At 36.9% G+C, this 14,185-nt stretch overlaps 1 protein-coding gene across 1 annotated transcript in view; it reads right to left on the reverse strand.

The window, feature by feature from the left end:
* Positions 1–14,185, reverse strand: part of YEATS2 (YEATS domain containing 2) — a 116,993-nt gene that overhangs the window by 60,700 nt on the left and 42,108 nt on the right. Inside the window, exons 7-8 of the mRNA XM_046003657.1 lie at positions 7,906–8,067; positions 3,446–3,557 (exon numbers count right to left, since the gene is read on the reverse strand). Of these exons, the coding sequence (XP_045859613.1) occupies positions 3,446–3,557; positions 7,906–8,067 (274 nt within the window). The remainder of the gene's footprint in view (positions 1–3,445; positions 3,558–7,905; positions 8,068–14,185) is intronic.

A 14,185-nucleotide genomic window follows, 5' to 3' on the forward strand; every position in this document is an offset into this window, starting at 1 on the left:
GGACTCTCTTGGTTTCAGCTCAGGTCACCATCTCAGGGTCTTGAGATCAAGCCTGAGCCCAGCTCCCTGCTCAGCAGGGCATCTGTTGAGATCCTCTCTCCCTCTCCCTTTTCCCCACCAGCTCATACTCCTTCCCCCTCTCCCTCTCTCTCAAAAATAAATAAGTCTTTTTCAAAAAAATAAACATCACACAGTAAGATCGACAGAGGAAAACTATTAAGTTGGATAAAAAGGAAAGATGATTTACTAATCAGTGAACAGAAAACTCTAAGACTCACAAAAAGTAGATTTCAAGTCTGGCTGAGTTCTTTAGCAGCCTACACAGATATGACAACTCGGTTATGTGATCTAGTTTCAAAACAGAAAGACAATGCAGGGTGGATTCATCCTAGTTCCATGGAAGAAATCTAGTTTTAATACTTAAATCTTAGCCAACAGTATGCCTATTAATTTTAGGCTACATCCATTTTCATGTTCTTCAGAGCATGGAAATAATAGTCTCGCCATAATGCGCACTGGCTTATGTTTCATTCTTGGGACCGCACTTTGAGACATTGATAAAATAGCACTGTTATCAAAATGGCAAGAGGAACTAGAAAGCACAACATACAAGGAATTTTACAAGAACAGGTCTGCCTGGAGATGATTTAAGGAGAGACATGAAGGCTGCCAAACATTTTTAGGGTTCTTATAAAACAAAACGAAGTCCTGTCCTGTGCTACTTCAGAAATCAATGAACACAAATAAGATCAAGGTTCAAAAAAAAAAAAAAAAAGCACAGTTTTAGTTACATTTATGAAAGAACCTTCCAAAAAGTTTATTTACCAAACAGATAAATGATTTGTTTGGGGAATTACTGTGCCCTAGGGTGAGGGCTGATCAGGAATGCAGGATGTGGGAATTTCATACATTCTGGAAACTTTAAATAGTACATACTTCTAACACTTGAGTATTTAGTATTTAATGTAATTACACAATATCAAATATAAAGTATTTCAGCATTTCAGTATACTGAGAGGTCACCATGGGCTTAAATAGTCAGGGAAAGTACATAGGAACTTGAACTTGAAGAATGGAAAGAATTCAAACAGGCATTCTAGAGAGGGCAAGAGCATTAAAACAAAACAAAACAAAAAAAGACACAAGAGAAGAAGGCCCGAGGCACTTCTGGGGCATGAATAACTGACCTAGCTGGAGTAGTATATCCATGCAGGAGATTAGTGTAAGATAATCTAGGGGACGTGTATTAAGTCAAAATGTGAAAAGCCCTGAACAGTAGGCAGGAAGTCTGAACTCGAGTAAAGGGAATTCGATGAAGGTTTCTCAGAGAGGAAGAGCATAATGGTTCTCCTATTTCAGGAATACTAATTGGATGGTGGTGTACAGAAAGCACTGAGGCTTTGTAAAGGAGACAGATTAGAATGAAAGAAGCTAATTAGGAGGCACCTGGGTGGCTCAGTGGTTTAAGCCTCTGCCTTCAGCTCAGGTCATGATCCCAGGGTCCTGGGATCGAGTCCCGCATCAGGCTCTCTGCTCAGCAGGGAGCCTGCTTCCTCCTCTCTCTCTCTCTCTCTGCCTGCCTCTCTGCCTACTTGTGATCTCTGTCAAATAAATAAATAAAATCTTTTAAAAAAATGTTTAAAAAAAAAAAAAAAAGAAAGAAGCTAATTAGGAGATAGTAGAATAATGGCCTAGGCAAGAGGGGAAGGACAAAGGGTAAAAAAGATGATGAAGAAAGAATAATAGTCAGCAACTGAACAAATATTTAGAACAAAGGGGCAAGAATCCAAGATGGCTGTGAGAATTAACACAGAAATAACAGGCCAAAGAATATTCCAGTACAAACAAAAATCACGTAAGTACAACACAGGCGTTTAAGACCTCAAAGCCAATCAATATATAACAAACAGTAAAATTAAGTTTTCCAGAAAAGCTGATAAGAAAATTTAAATACTGTCATTTTTAAAACAGTATTGAACAGGGGCGCCTGGAGGGCTCAGTCAGTAGAGCATGTGGTTCTTGATCTCAGGATCACGAGTTCAAGCCCCATATTGGGTGTAGAAATTGCTTAAATAAAATTTTTAAAATGTTTAAAATGTTCAAAAATGTTTAAAAACATTAAAAATTATGTCTCAATCTTCCACCAGCAACTCTAAGTGATACAGACAATATAACAGTATGAGAACTATGTAAAAAATTCCTTTTATTTTAGAAATTAGGGCTGGGTGTAGTGTGATACAAGATGGTATGTGCAGTGCTTAAAATAAGATAAAAGGAAAGCAAACTATTTTAGACCTTCCTCTAATTAAGTGGGACTATATCCTGCCCCTCTGAACAAAGTGGCTGCATATTCTTTATTTTGTTCCAGCTTTTTTCTGAGGTCATAAAGCAATCTAATCTTAGAGTAATCTCTAAAAAAATAACTTCAACACAAAGTTAAACAGTGCTGTCTATCACCAATGGAAGGCAAATTTCAGCCTTAAGGTTGAAAAGGTTGTATTGGCACAACAAAGTGAACAAAATGGGAATTCTGCAGATATATTGAGATTCATTTAGTTCAATTTTGTGAGCCACTAATGGGAACAATGTGGTAAACAACAAAGTAATGGTGTTTTGGGGATAAATTTAATATTAGAAATATAGCTTATACAGGGAAAATCTACATGAAACTATATAGAAAGGGACTAGGAAAACATTTTAAAAATGGTCTTTCAATTATAAAAGTTAAACATGTTTATTATACAAAATTAGAAGAAAAATTAAAAAAAGCAACAGACAATAAGGGCAGGAGAAATTGCCCACAATGTCATTACTTCGATTACTCCAACAAATCACAGTTAACTTCATACTATATGAAGTTTGGTACTCTGCACTTTTCATTTACTATGATTGGTACTTTTTCCCCATGTATAGAAAACACTTCATAAAATATAAATTATAAAGCCTGCATAATAAACCATGAGGTATATCAATGAAAAATTTCTTAAAATACAAATCAAAAGAACGACAACTTTGTACAGTACTTTCAATTTCCTAAAATATGTTCACTTTTGTCTTTATCCTTACAAGATAAACATACTCATGTCTTTATAAGATAAACAGATGAGGCTTATAATTTGCACCATTTTACAAAACACATTTTGTTTTTAAGAGTTCAGTCACTTAGTCCCAGGTAATACAGTAACAGTGAGCTCTGATCAGAGATTCAAGTCTTCTGATAATCTGGCCAGTTCATCTTTTTAAAGAATATACATTCTGCTATAATGCAACCCTTCCGCCAACCTTCAGAGAAAAAAGGGGTGTTGCAGTAGCCTGCATAACACAATCAAAAACATTAATCCTGCTTCCACTGTCCTTGGCCACTTCTCTCAGGAGTCCTAACCAACGGCTTTAAGTACCCAGGTAAAAAGAGGTACTTCATTTCAGGAGAGCAACATGTTGTTACCTTCAGATTATGTATGATGTCTATCCGCTTGTTCTGGCTGTCCTTAAAATGAACTTGAACTCTGACAGGAAACTCACCCCAGCCTCTTCTGGTCAGGTGAAAAGGAGGCTCTCTAGGGAAAAGCATACATTAACACATTAAGCCATAGTCACACTCTAGAGAGGAAATGTTTTCTCATACTGGGTAAGTTAGAGATTCACAGCCTCTGACAATAATTTGCATTTCTCATTTGAAGCTCAATCAATAAATGCTGAATTTTACTGAAATGCTGAAAAGAAAAATTCAACTCAAACCTACATTAAGCTTTCAGTTACTGAACACTTAGGGCTAAGAGACATGTAGTACATAATCCAATGTCCTCATTTTCACAGGCAGGGAACTAAGGTGATTTGATGGCTGTTACATATTAGAAGCCAGAATCCTTGACTACTTGACAGACACAGGCTGTGAGGTATATGTTCCCTGCCCAGACACCCATATTTACTCCCTCAACTCTGACAAAAACAGAATAAATCACAAATGCTCAATCTGAAAGTGACTATTTGGAACTATCTGCCAACAGGACTTAAAAAAACATATGTTCACCATATGTTCTTCCCCAAACAGTGATGATAATTTTAGTGGATAGAGGAGGAATGTGTGTGAATGCTAACTGGACTGGAAAATTTTCGGTCAAAACATAATTTGTGAAGGGAAAAAAAAGGAAAGTTGATGAAAAAAAGACTAGCAAATTGTTAATGATGTTCAGTATAGGAGGGTTCAAGATACTCTACTTCAGAGTATGTTTAGAATTTTCCATAATAAAAACATTTTAAATTTAACTGAGAGAACGTCATGTACTCAAAAATAATATGGTTTAAGTTAAAGGGGAGAGAGAATGCTTTAAAATGAAAATGTTCATTATGAATCAGTGGCTTGGAATCACTAAAATGAGAGAAGATGCCAAGATGACAGGGAGAAAGGAACATTCAGTGGGATGTGCTTCTGCAACACTAAGAAGAGAATTAAGTGAATTCAGTAAAGACGAAGTCCAAGAACACAACCTGAGAGAAATCTAACAACGGATCTGAATTACCAAGAACAGAGCAGGAAGCTACCAGAAGGGCTCAACACAGGAAAAATCCCTGAGTGTGAGAGTGACCTGGAAGGGAGAAAAAGCAATAGCTATGTTATCAACCAGAGAGAGAAGAAAGCAAAGCAAACTAGAGCACCCTGGGCGGGAGAAACCAGCTGAACACCGGCTGAGTTAGTAAGAGAAGTAACCATGATGCTGGGATAGTTTCAGACAGAAATTAAAGAACAGGCTCGGGGTCAAATGAGAAGGTCTACCTGAGACAGCAGTTTGAAATGGACGCAGTAGAGCCTAGAGGCATGGTGAACTTTAAAAGAAGAATTACAGCTCTACTGATGACATGTCTGGTCATTAAATTCCAGTGAAGTAGAGAGCCTAAATTCATTCTGCAATATGCATCAATTATACTATTTGTATGTTGGATTTCTCTTAAAATGGATATAGGAAATCAGCTGTGTTCCTCACTCTAGTGAATGAACAGGAAAGAATGCTGCCAGAGAAGACAGACAAACAGCATAAAAGCCAGGAAAAAGGAACAATGCTTTTAACAGGAAATTTCTCCCTAACTCTATTTTTGGAAGCAAAAAAGGAATCTAAGACTTACCAATAGACATCACCTACGGAAATGTTAAACTTCAAAAAGATACATGTATTTCACACAGAAATAGGACTGCCAGCCCCAAACAGACTTCTTTATTTCTGGATTCTTCACATAATGTGAAATGTGTCAATGACCAACAACGAAAAACCACAGAATACTGGGCTACAACGAAAAACCACAGAATACTGGGCTAAAGACATGGTTTTTTCAACACTCATGTTTGAGAGCCTAAAAATGAAATTACTCTTTTATCAATTAAACTCTACTATTAGAATAAAACAAAGTATCAAACAATTTTCTGAGGTTCCACCCAGTGAAATATGTCAAGACAATGAAGTAAGTTTTATGAACACTAAAAGGAAAAAAAAATCTGATTTGCATTGAAAACCACTATACTGATTCATTCTCTAGGGTAGACAGGAGATAGAAAGATTCAATATCATAAAATATGTGAAAGTCATTAATTCAATGTAATTTTAATCCATAACTTGACACTTGGATTCTAAAGTAATCTGGAACAACATGTATGCTCAAGAATGACTAAGAAAAGGGGCACCTGGGTGGCTCAGTGGGTTAAAGCCTCTGCCTTCAGCTCGGGTCATGATCTCAGGGTCCTGGGATCAAGCCCCACATCGGGCTCTCTGCTCAGCGGGGAGCCTGCTTCCCTTCCTCTCTCTGCCTGCCTCTCTGCCTACTTGTGATCTCTGTCTGTCAAATAAATAAATAAAATCTTAAAAAAAAAAAAAAAAAGAATGACTAAGAAAAGATTCTTAGAATAATAGTAATAATCACCAAGGGAACACACCCTACAAAAGAGAAAATGCTATAAAACAAACAATTTAAATAGTATAATACTGGTACATAAACAAATATTAAGAGAGCCCAGCATTTGATCCATACTTACATGGGACTTTAGCGTACACTGAATACAAGAAAAAGATGGATCAACTGATAAATTGATATTGGGACAACTGTCATCCACAAGAAGATAAAAAAAATCCTATTTCGCAGTATGTCACTTTCTGACCACCTATCAATTCCCATCTTTCCAGCTCCATCCCTAATCCAACTATCCTCTGACCCACTGGGAATTCCACTTATTACCCACACCAATTTTCATTACCTCTCACTTCTCTTTATATAATCTTCTCTCCTTAGTTTAGATTTCACGGTGTATCACTACCATAATAACCTCATTGTAAAAGTGAGGAAATCAGTGAACTGAGAAATTAGAGTTCTTGGTGAGTTGTCTACATCCACGTCAAAGTCCTTAAGGATGACATCAAGAGGAAACATTAGGACAATAGGTGCTAAAACTGTTTTTGAAAGAGGGAAGTAACTGGGAAATTAGTAGATGTCTGCAATAAGAAGGATCATACAATGCTCCAAAAGAACTGAAGGTTTTTAGACAGAAAAAGGAAAAAGAAGGTCTAGAAGCCACAAATATGTGCAAGGAAGACACACCCAGCCCCCACCCCCAACCCAATGGTACATGGTGTGAGAGGAAAAAACAACTGCCCTTGAAAGCTGTTCTCAGAAGCAGTGTTCTCAGAAGATAGCCATGTTTTATTTGAGTCAGGAGTAGAGGGAACATTCTGAAGAGAGCTGAGGATATAGGAAATTTCACTGATAATAAACCAAAACCACTTCTACAATACAATCACACAATGAATGTGTATGTGATATGTAAGCTCATATAAAGATAGAAAGAATACACATAAGGGGCACCTGGATGGCAAAGGTCATGACCTCATTGGTCATGAGATTGAGCCCTACATTGAGCTCCAAGTTTGGTGTGGAGTCTGCTTGAGATGCTCTCCTTCTGCCCCTCCCCTCACTCTCACACACACATGATCTTTCTTTCTCTCAAATAAATAAATAAAATAGGGGTCCCTGAGTGGCTCAGTTGGTTAAGCATCTGACTCTTGATTTTGGCTCAGGTTATGGTCTCAGGGTTTTGGAGTCAAACTCTGCTTTGGGTTCCATGCTCAGTGGGGAGTCTGCTTAGGGATTCTCTCTCTCCCTCTCCCTTTGCCCCCCACCCCAGTCACACATACTCCCACTCTCTCTTTAAAATAAATAATTTAAAAAAAATAAAGAATGCACTTAAATGAAACAAATTTCAGAATAGCATATATATATAATTATTCCATCTTTGTGAAATAATAATACTAACAACAACAAACAGCAACTATACTAGGTAAATATATGTAGGAAAAATATCACTGGGGTTACTTCTGAGAGGATGAGATCATGGGGAACTTCCAAAATTGAATATTTCTGTAATGTTAGAATCCTATGTTTAATTCTACTATATTCTGATATTTATAAAAAAATAGGAACACTTTTATATTTATCTGTATCTATATAAATTCAGTTCTTTTCAGGGGGAGCAAAATCCATTAATATAATTCTAAAAGGAGATACTGCCTTTTCAGGGAGACAATAATCTGCAAGAGGGAACCACAGTTAAAACTCTATTGTGATGCTGCAGGGGCGGGTAGAGGGTGGTGGGGTTATGGACATTGGGGAGGGTATGTGCTATGGTGAGTGCTGTAAAATGTGTAAACCTGGAGATTCACAGACCTGTACCCCTGGGGATAAAAATACATTATATGTTTATAAAAAAATTTAAAAATAAATTAAAAAAAACTCTGTTGTGACTAAAAGCCAAAGCTAAGTAACTTATTAATAATATAATTAAAGGGAATGTTCTCAAATTAAATCACTCTTCTTCCACTTCAGTAAAGCTGTACTTTTAAAATTAAATAACTCAACTGTTCTTACCTAACCTCCACAAGGTCATTTGGCTTATAGCTGGGATGAAGAAAGAACCAAACTTTCTTGACAAAATGATTAATGCTGGGTTCTCTACGAGACCCTCGGACATATACCATCCACTTGTGGGTTGACTGGTCATTTTCTTCTCTCTTATCTGGAGGTATGTACCTAAAGGAGAAAAAAGAAAGTAACTTGAATTCTTTTTTCCTTCAAACCCTAACAAAACAATTAACTCCTACTTAAAACAAGATTAAAAATCAGTTACAAGAAAACAATTGGGGATTCACAAATATATGAAGATCAAGCAACACACTACTAAACAACCAATGAGTCAAAGATGAAATCAAAGAGAAATTTAAAAAATCTTATGACAAGTGAAAATGGAAAAAAAAAAAAAAAGATAAGTGAAAATGGAAATACAACATATCAAAACTTAAGGGATGAAGCAAAAGGTTTTATGGAGGAAATTCATAGCAATGAATGCCTACATTAAGAAAAATTTCAATCTAACTTTACACCACAAGGAACTAGAAAAAGAACTAAGCCCAAAATTAGTAGAGAAAAGGAAATAACAAAGATGAAAGTGAAAGTAGAGACAAAAAGAGTAAAGATTAAAGACTAAAGAGCTGTTTTGTTAAAAAGATAAAACAGACAAACCTCTGCCTTGACTTGATAAGGAAAAAAAGAGAAGGACCCAAATAAAAAAAATTATTTTAAAAAGAGGACACATTACAACAAACATCACACAAATACAAAGGATCATAAAACTATGAACAATTATAGGGGCACGCGACTGACTGAAGTCAGTAGAGCATGTGACTCTATCTCAGGGTTGTGAGTTTTGAGTACCGCACTGAGTGCAGAGATTACTTAAAAATAAAATCTTAGGGGCACCTGGTTGACTCAGTGGGTTAAAGCCTCTGCCTTCGGGGCAGGTCATGATCCCAGGGTCCTGGGATTGAGCCCCACATCAGGCTCTCTGCTCAGCAGGGAGCCTGCCTCCTCCTCTCTCTGCCTGCCTCTCAGCCTACTTGTGATCTCTATCTGTCAAATAAATAAATAAAATCTTTTAAAAAAATTAAAATAAAATCTTAAAAATAGATAAGTAAAATGTTAAAGAAAAAAACTATGAAAAATTATATGCCAACAAAGTGAACAACCTAGAAGAAATGGATAAATTCCTAGAAACATATATACTATCATGACCGACTCATGAAGACAGAAAATGTGAACAGAACTACTAGTGAGAAGACTGAATCAGTAATCAAAGACCTCCCAACAAAGGAAATTCCAGGATCAGATGGCATAAAGGATGGTTTCTACTAAATATGTGAAGAATTGATACAAATCTTCCTCAAACTTTTCCAAAAAAATACGAGGGAACACTTACAAGTTCATTTTACAAAGCTAGCATTACCCTGACCCCAAAGCCAGACAATAACACTACAAGAAAATTACGAACCAATATCCCTAAAAAATATACATTTAAAAATCCCCAACAAAATATTAGCAAACAGAATTCAACAGTACATTAAAAAAGGATAACGCATGATGAACAAGTGGTAGTTACCAGAGATGCAAAGATGGTTCAGTATCTGCAAATTAATCAGTACGATATACACTAATAAAGTGAAAGATAAAAATCTTTTATGGTCATTTCAATAGATGCAGAAAAAATACTTGACACAATTCAATATCTATTTTTGATAACAACTCTCAACAATCCGGGTATAGAGGGGGTACACTTCAAAATAATAAAGGCCATATATGACAAGCCTACAGCTGACATAATGGTGAAAAACTGAAAGCTTTTCCTCTAAGATCAAGAACAAGACCAGGATACTCACTGTCTCCACTTTTATTCAACATAGTACTGGAAATACTAGCCAGAGCAATTAGGCAAAAAAAAAAAAAAAAAAGAGAGAGAGAGAGAGAGAGAGAGAGAGAGGTGTCCAAATTGCAAAGGAAGAAGAACAGCGTCTCTATTTGAATATAATGTGATATTATAGACAGAAAATCCTAAAGACTCCACCCCAAAACAGTTAAAACTAATAAGAGTGTTTGGGTGGCTGGGTTGGTTAAGTGTCTGACTCTCGATTTCGGCTCAGGTCATGATCTCACGGTCCTGAAATCAAGCTCTGCATCGGGCTCTGCACACAGCACAGAGTCTGCTTGTCCCTTGTCTCCCCCACCCTGAACCCCTCCCCCCACTTTATCTCAAACAAATAAAATCTTTAAAAAATAAATAAATGAAAATAAAATAAAACTAATAAACAAATTCAGTAAAGGTGCATGATATAAAGTCGACATAAAAAATCAATTGTGTTTTTAACACTAACAACTATCAGAAAGAAAATCAAGAAAATAATCCCATTTATAACTGCACCAAAAATAGTAACATATTTAGGAATAAATCTAACTAAGGAAGTGGAAGACCGGCACACTGAAAACTCTAAGATACTGATGAAAGAAACTGAAGAAGACACAAATAAATAAAAAGATATTCCAAGCTCACGGACTAGAAGAATTATTATTGTTAAAATGGTCATACTACCCAAATCAATCTATAGATTTCGTTTAATCCTTATCAAAATCCTAACAGCATTTTTCATAGAAGAAAAAACAATCATAAAATCTGTGTAGAGGGGCGCCCAAGTGGCTCAGAGGGTTAAGCCTCTGCCTTCGGCTCAGGTCATGGTCCCAGGGTCCTGAGATCAAGCTCCACATGGGGCTCTCCACTCAGTGGGGAGCCTGCTTCTCCCTCTCTCTCTGCCTGCTGCTCTGCCTACTTGTGATCTCTGTCAAATAAATAAATAAATAATCTTTAAAAAAAAATCTGTGTGGAATCATAAAAGACTTCCAAAGAACCTCTTTTTTTAGGGAAAACAAAACAAAACAGGAGGCATCATACTTCCTGATTTCAAACTATTTTACAAAGCTACGGTAATAAAACAGTATCATATTACCATAAAAACAGACACACAGATCAACAGAACAAAAGATAGCACAGAAATAAAACCATGCATACACGATCAATTAATTTATGACAAAGGAGCTAAGATATACAATAGGGAAAGGATGGTCTCCTAAACAGTGTTGGGAAAACTGGAGAGCTATGTGCAAAAGAATGAAAATAGACACTTATCCTACACCACACACAAAAATCAACTCAAAACACATGAATGACTTGAAACCATAAAACTCCTGGAAGAAAACATGAAGCTCCATGACACTGGTCTGGGAAATGATTTTTTGGATTTGACACCAAAAGCAAAGGCAACGAGAACATAAATATAAACAAGTGTGATTACATCAAACTAAAAAGTGCACAGGAAAGGAAACCATCAGCAAAATGAAATGGCAACCTAGGGAATGAGAAAAAATATTTACAAATCATATAACTGAAAAAAGGTTAATATTCAAAATATATAAAGAATTCACACACTTCAATAGCAAAAAAACAAAACAAAAAAAAGCAAAAAAAAAATCTGATTTAAAGATAGCAGAGGAATTAAATAAAATTTTTTCCAAACAAATTATAAAAATGGCCAACATTACTAATGAGAAAAATGCAAATCAAAACCACAATGAGATATCACCTTACACCTGTCAGAATGTTAACATCAAAAATATGAGAGATAACAAGTGCTGGCAAGAACATGAAGAAAAGGGAATCCTGGTGCACTATTGGTGAGCACATAAATTGGTGCAACTACTATGGAAAACAAGATGTTCCTAAAAAATTAAAACAGAACTACCCCATTGCTGTGTATATATGCAAAGAAAACGAAAATGGGTTATCGAAGTGCTATCTGCACTCCCATGCCACAGCAGCATTATTTATAATAGCCAAGATATGGAAACCCATACGTCCATAACAGATAAATGAATAAAGGCATGAACAGATCAAGATGTATATACATACATATACGGCTGACCCTTGCACATGATGGGACTGAACTGTGCAGATCCACTTGTGTGTAATTTTTATAATACTGTAAGCGTATTTTCTTCTCCTTATGATTTCTTTCTTTTTTCTGGTGTTTTGTTTGTTTGTTTGTTTTTAAAGATTTTATTTATTTATTTGACAGAGAGAGATCACAAGCAGGCAGAGGGGCAGGCAGAGAGAGTGAGAGGGAAGCAGGCTCCCCGCCGAGCAGAGAGCCCGACGCGGGACTCGATCCCAGGACCCCGAGATCATGACCCGAGCCGAAGGCAGCGGCCCAAACCACTTGACCTCACAACCCTGAGATCAAAAGTAGTATGTTCTACAGACTAAGCCAGCAAGAGCCCCCATTATGATTTTCTTAGTAATATTTTCTTTTCTCTAGCTTACTTTATTGTAAGAATACGTTATACAATACATGTGACATAAAAAATATGTATTAATCAACTGCTAAATGTTATTGGTAAGGCTTCCAGTCAATAGTAGGCTATTAGTAGTTAAGGTTCTAGGGAGTCAAAAGTTACACATGGATTTTTTTTTTTTTTTTTAATTTAAGAAAGAGAATGAGTGCACAAGTGAGTGGGGGATGAGGGGAGCCACAAAGGGAGAGGGAGAGAGAGAATCTTAAGCAGGTCCATGCTCAATGCTCAGGGGCTCAATCTAGCAACTTTGAGATCATGACCTGAGCCAAAATAACGAGTTGGATGCTGGGGTGCCTGGGTGGCTCAGTCAGTTAAGTGTTTTGTTTTTTGTTTTTTTAAGATTTTATTTATTTGATAGAGATCACAAGTAGGCAGAGAGGCAAGGAGCAGGGGGTGGGGGAAGCAGGCTCCCTGCTGAGCAGAGAGCCCAATGTGGGGCTTGATCCCAGGACCTCAGGATCATGACCTGAGATGAAAGCAGAGGCTGTCATCAGACCCACTGAGCCACCCAGGCACCCCAAGTGTCTGTCTTTTGATCTCAGCTCCGGTCATGATCTTGGGGTCCTGGGATTGAGCCCTGCATCGGGCTGGGCTCCATGCTCAGTGGGAAGGCTGCTTTAGTATTCTCTTTCTCCCTCTCCCTCTGCCCCTCCCCACCCCTCTCTATTTCTTAAATAAATAAATCTAAAAAAAAGGAGTTGGATGCTTAACCAACTGAGCCACCCAGGTGCCCTTATACATGGATTTTTAACTGTGCAGGAGGTTGGTGCCCCTACCCTCAAATTGCTCAAGATTGCTCAAAGGTCAATTGAGTGTGTGTGTGTGTGTGTGTGTGTGTGTGTGTGTGTGTGTGTCTGGATAATGGACTATTCTTCAGCCATAAGAAGGCAATTCTGGCTTTGGTGAAAACGTGGATGATCGTGAAGGGCATTATGCTAAGTGAAATAAGCCAGACAGAGAAAGACAAATACTACATGGTATCACTTATATATGAAATGTAAAAAAAAAAAGTCAAACTCATAGAAACACAGCAGAAAAAGTTACCAGAGGCTGGAGGTAGGGGAAACAGAGAGAAGTTGGTTAAAGGGTATAAACTTTCAGCTTTGAGATAAGGTCTGAGGATCTAACGTATAATTGGTGACTAATGTACGGAATAAAATTCGCTGAGAGATTAGAACTTAAATGTTCACACACACACACACACACACACACACACGAGAGGGTGCCTGGCTGGCTCGATTGATGGAGCTTAAGACTCTTGAATTCAGGGTTGTGAGTTCAAGCCCCACACTTGGTGTAGAGATTACTTAAAAATAAAATCAAAGAAAGTGAGTTGATGAGGGATGTGCTGTTAAATTAACTTGATGGCAGGAATCCCTTCAAAATGCATACATGCATCAAATCATAATACACACTTTAAATCTTTTGTCAATTATATGTCAATAAGGCTGAATATTTTTTTTTAACTGAAGTACAGTTGATACAATGTTACATTTGTTTCAGGTGTACAATACAATGATTCAACAATACATTATGCTATGCTCACCCTATCTGTTCCCATATGCTACTACAATACCAGTGACTATAATATTCCCTATACTGGACCTTTCATCCCCATGGCTTCATTCCATAACTGGAAGGTTATATCCCCACTCCCCTAAAAATCTTTTTCTTAAAAAATTGAATCCCACCAAGATTTAACAGCTCTAACACCTAACTAAGCAAAGTGAGTCTTTGCAGTTAATCTTTTTCTTTTAAACTTTTTTTTTTCCTGGTCTAAGGAACATTCCCTTAAAGTTTGTTTTATTTTCTGATTACCACCATGCAATTAAAAAAAAAAAAAAATCAACCTTGCTTTTCCAAGCTGATACATGAGATAGAAATAAAGTGGCATATTACTGGGTTAGGGATGCTCTAG

Source organism: Meles meles, chromosome 4, assembly GCF_922984935.1.
Source record: "Meles meles chromosome 4, mMelMel3.1 paternal haplotype, whole genome shotgun sequence".
Classification (NCBI taxonomy): domain Eukaryota; kingdom Metazoa; phylum Chordata; class Mammalia; order Carnivora; family Mustelidae; genus Meles; species Meles meles.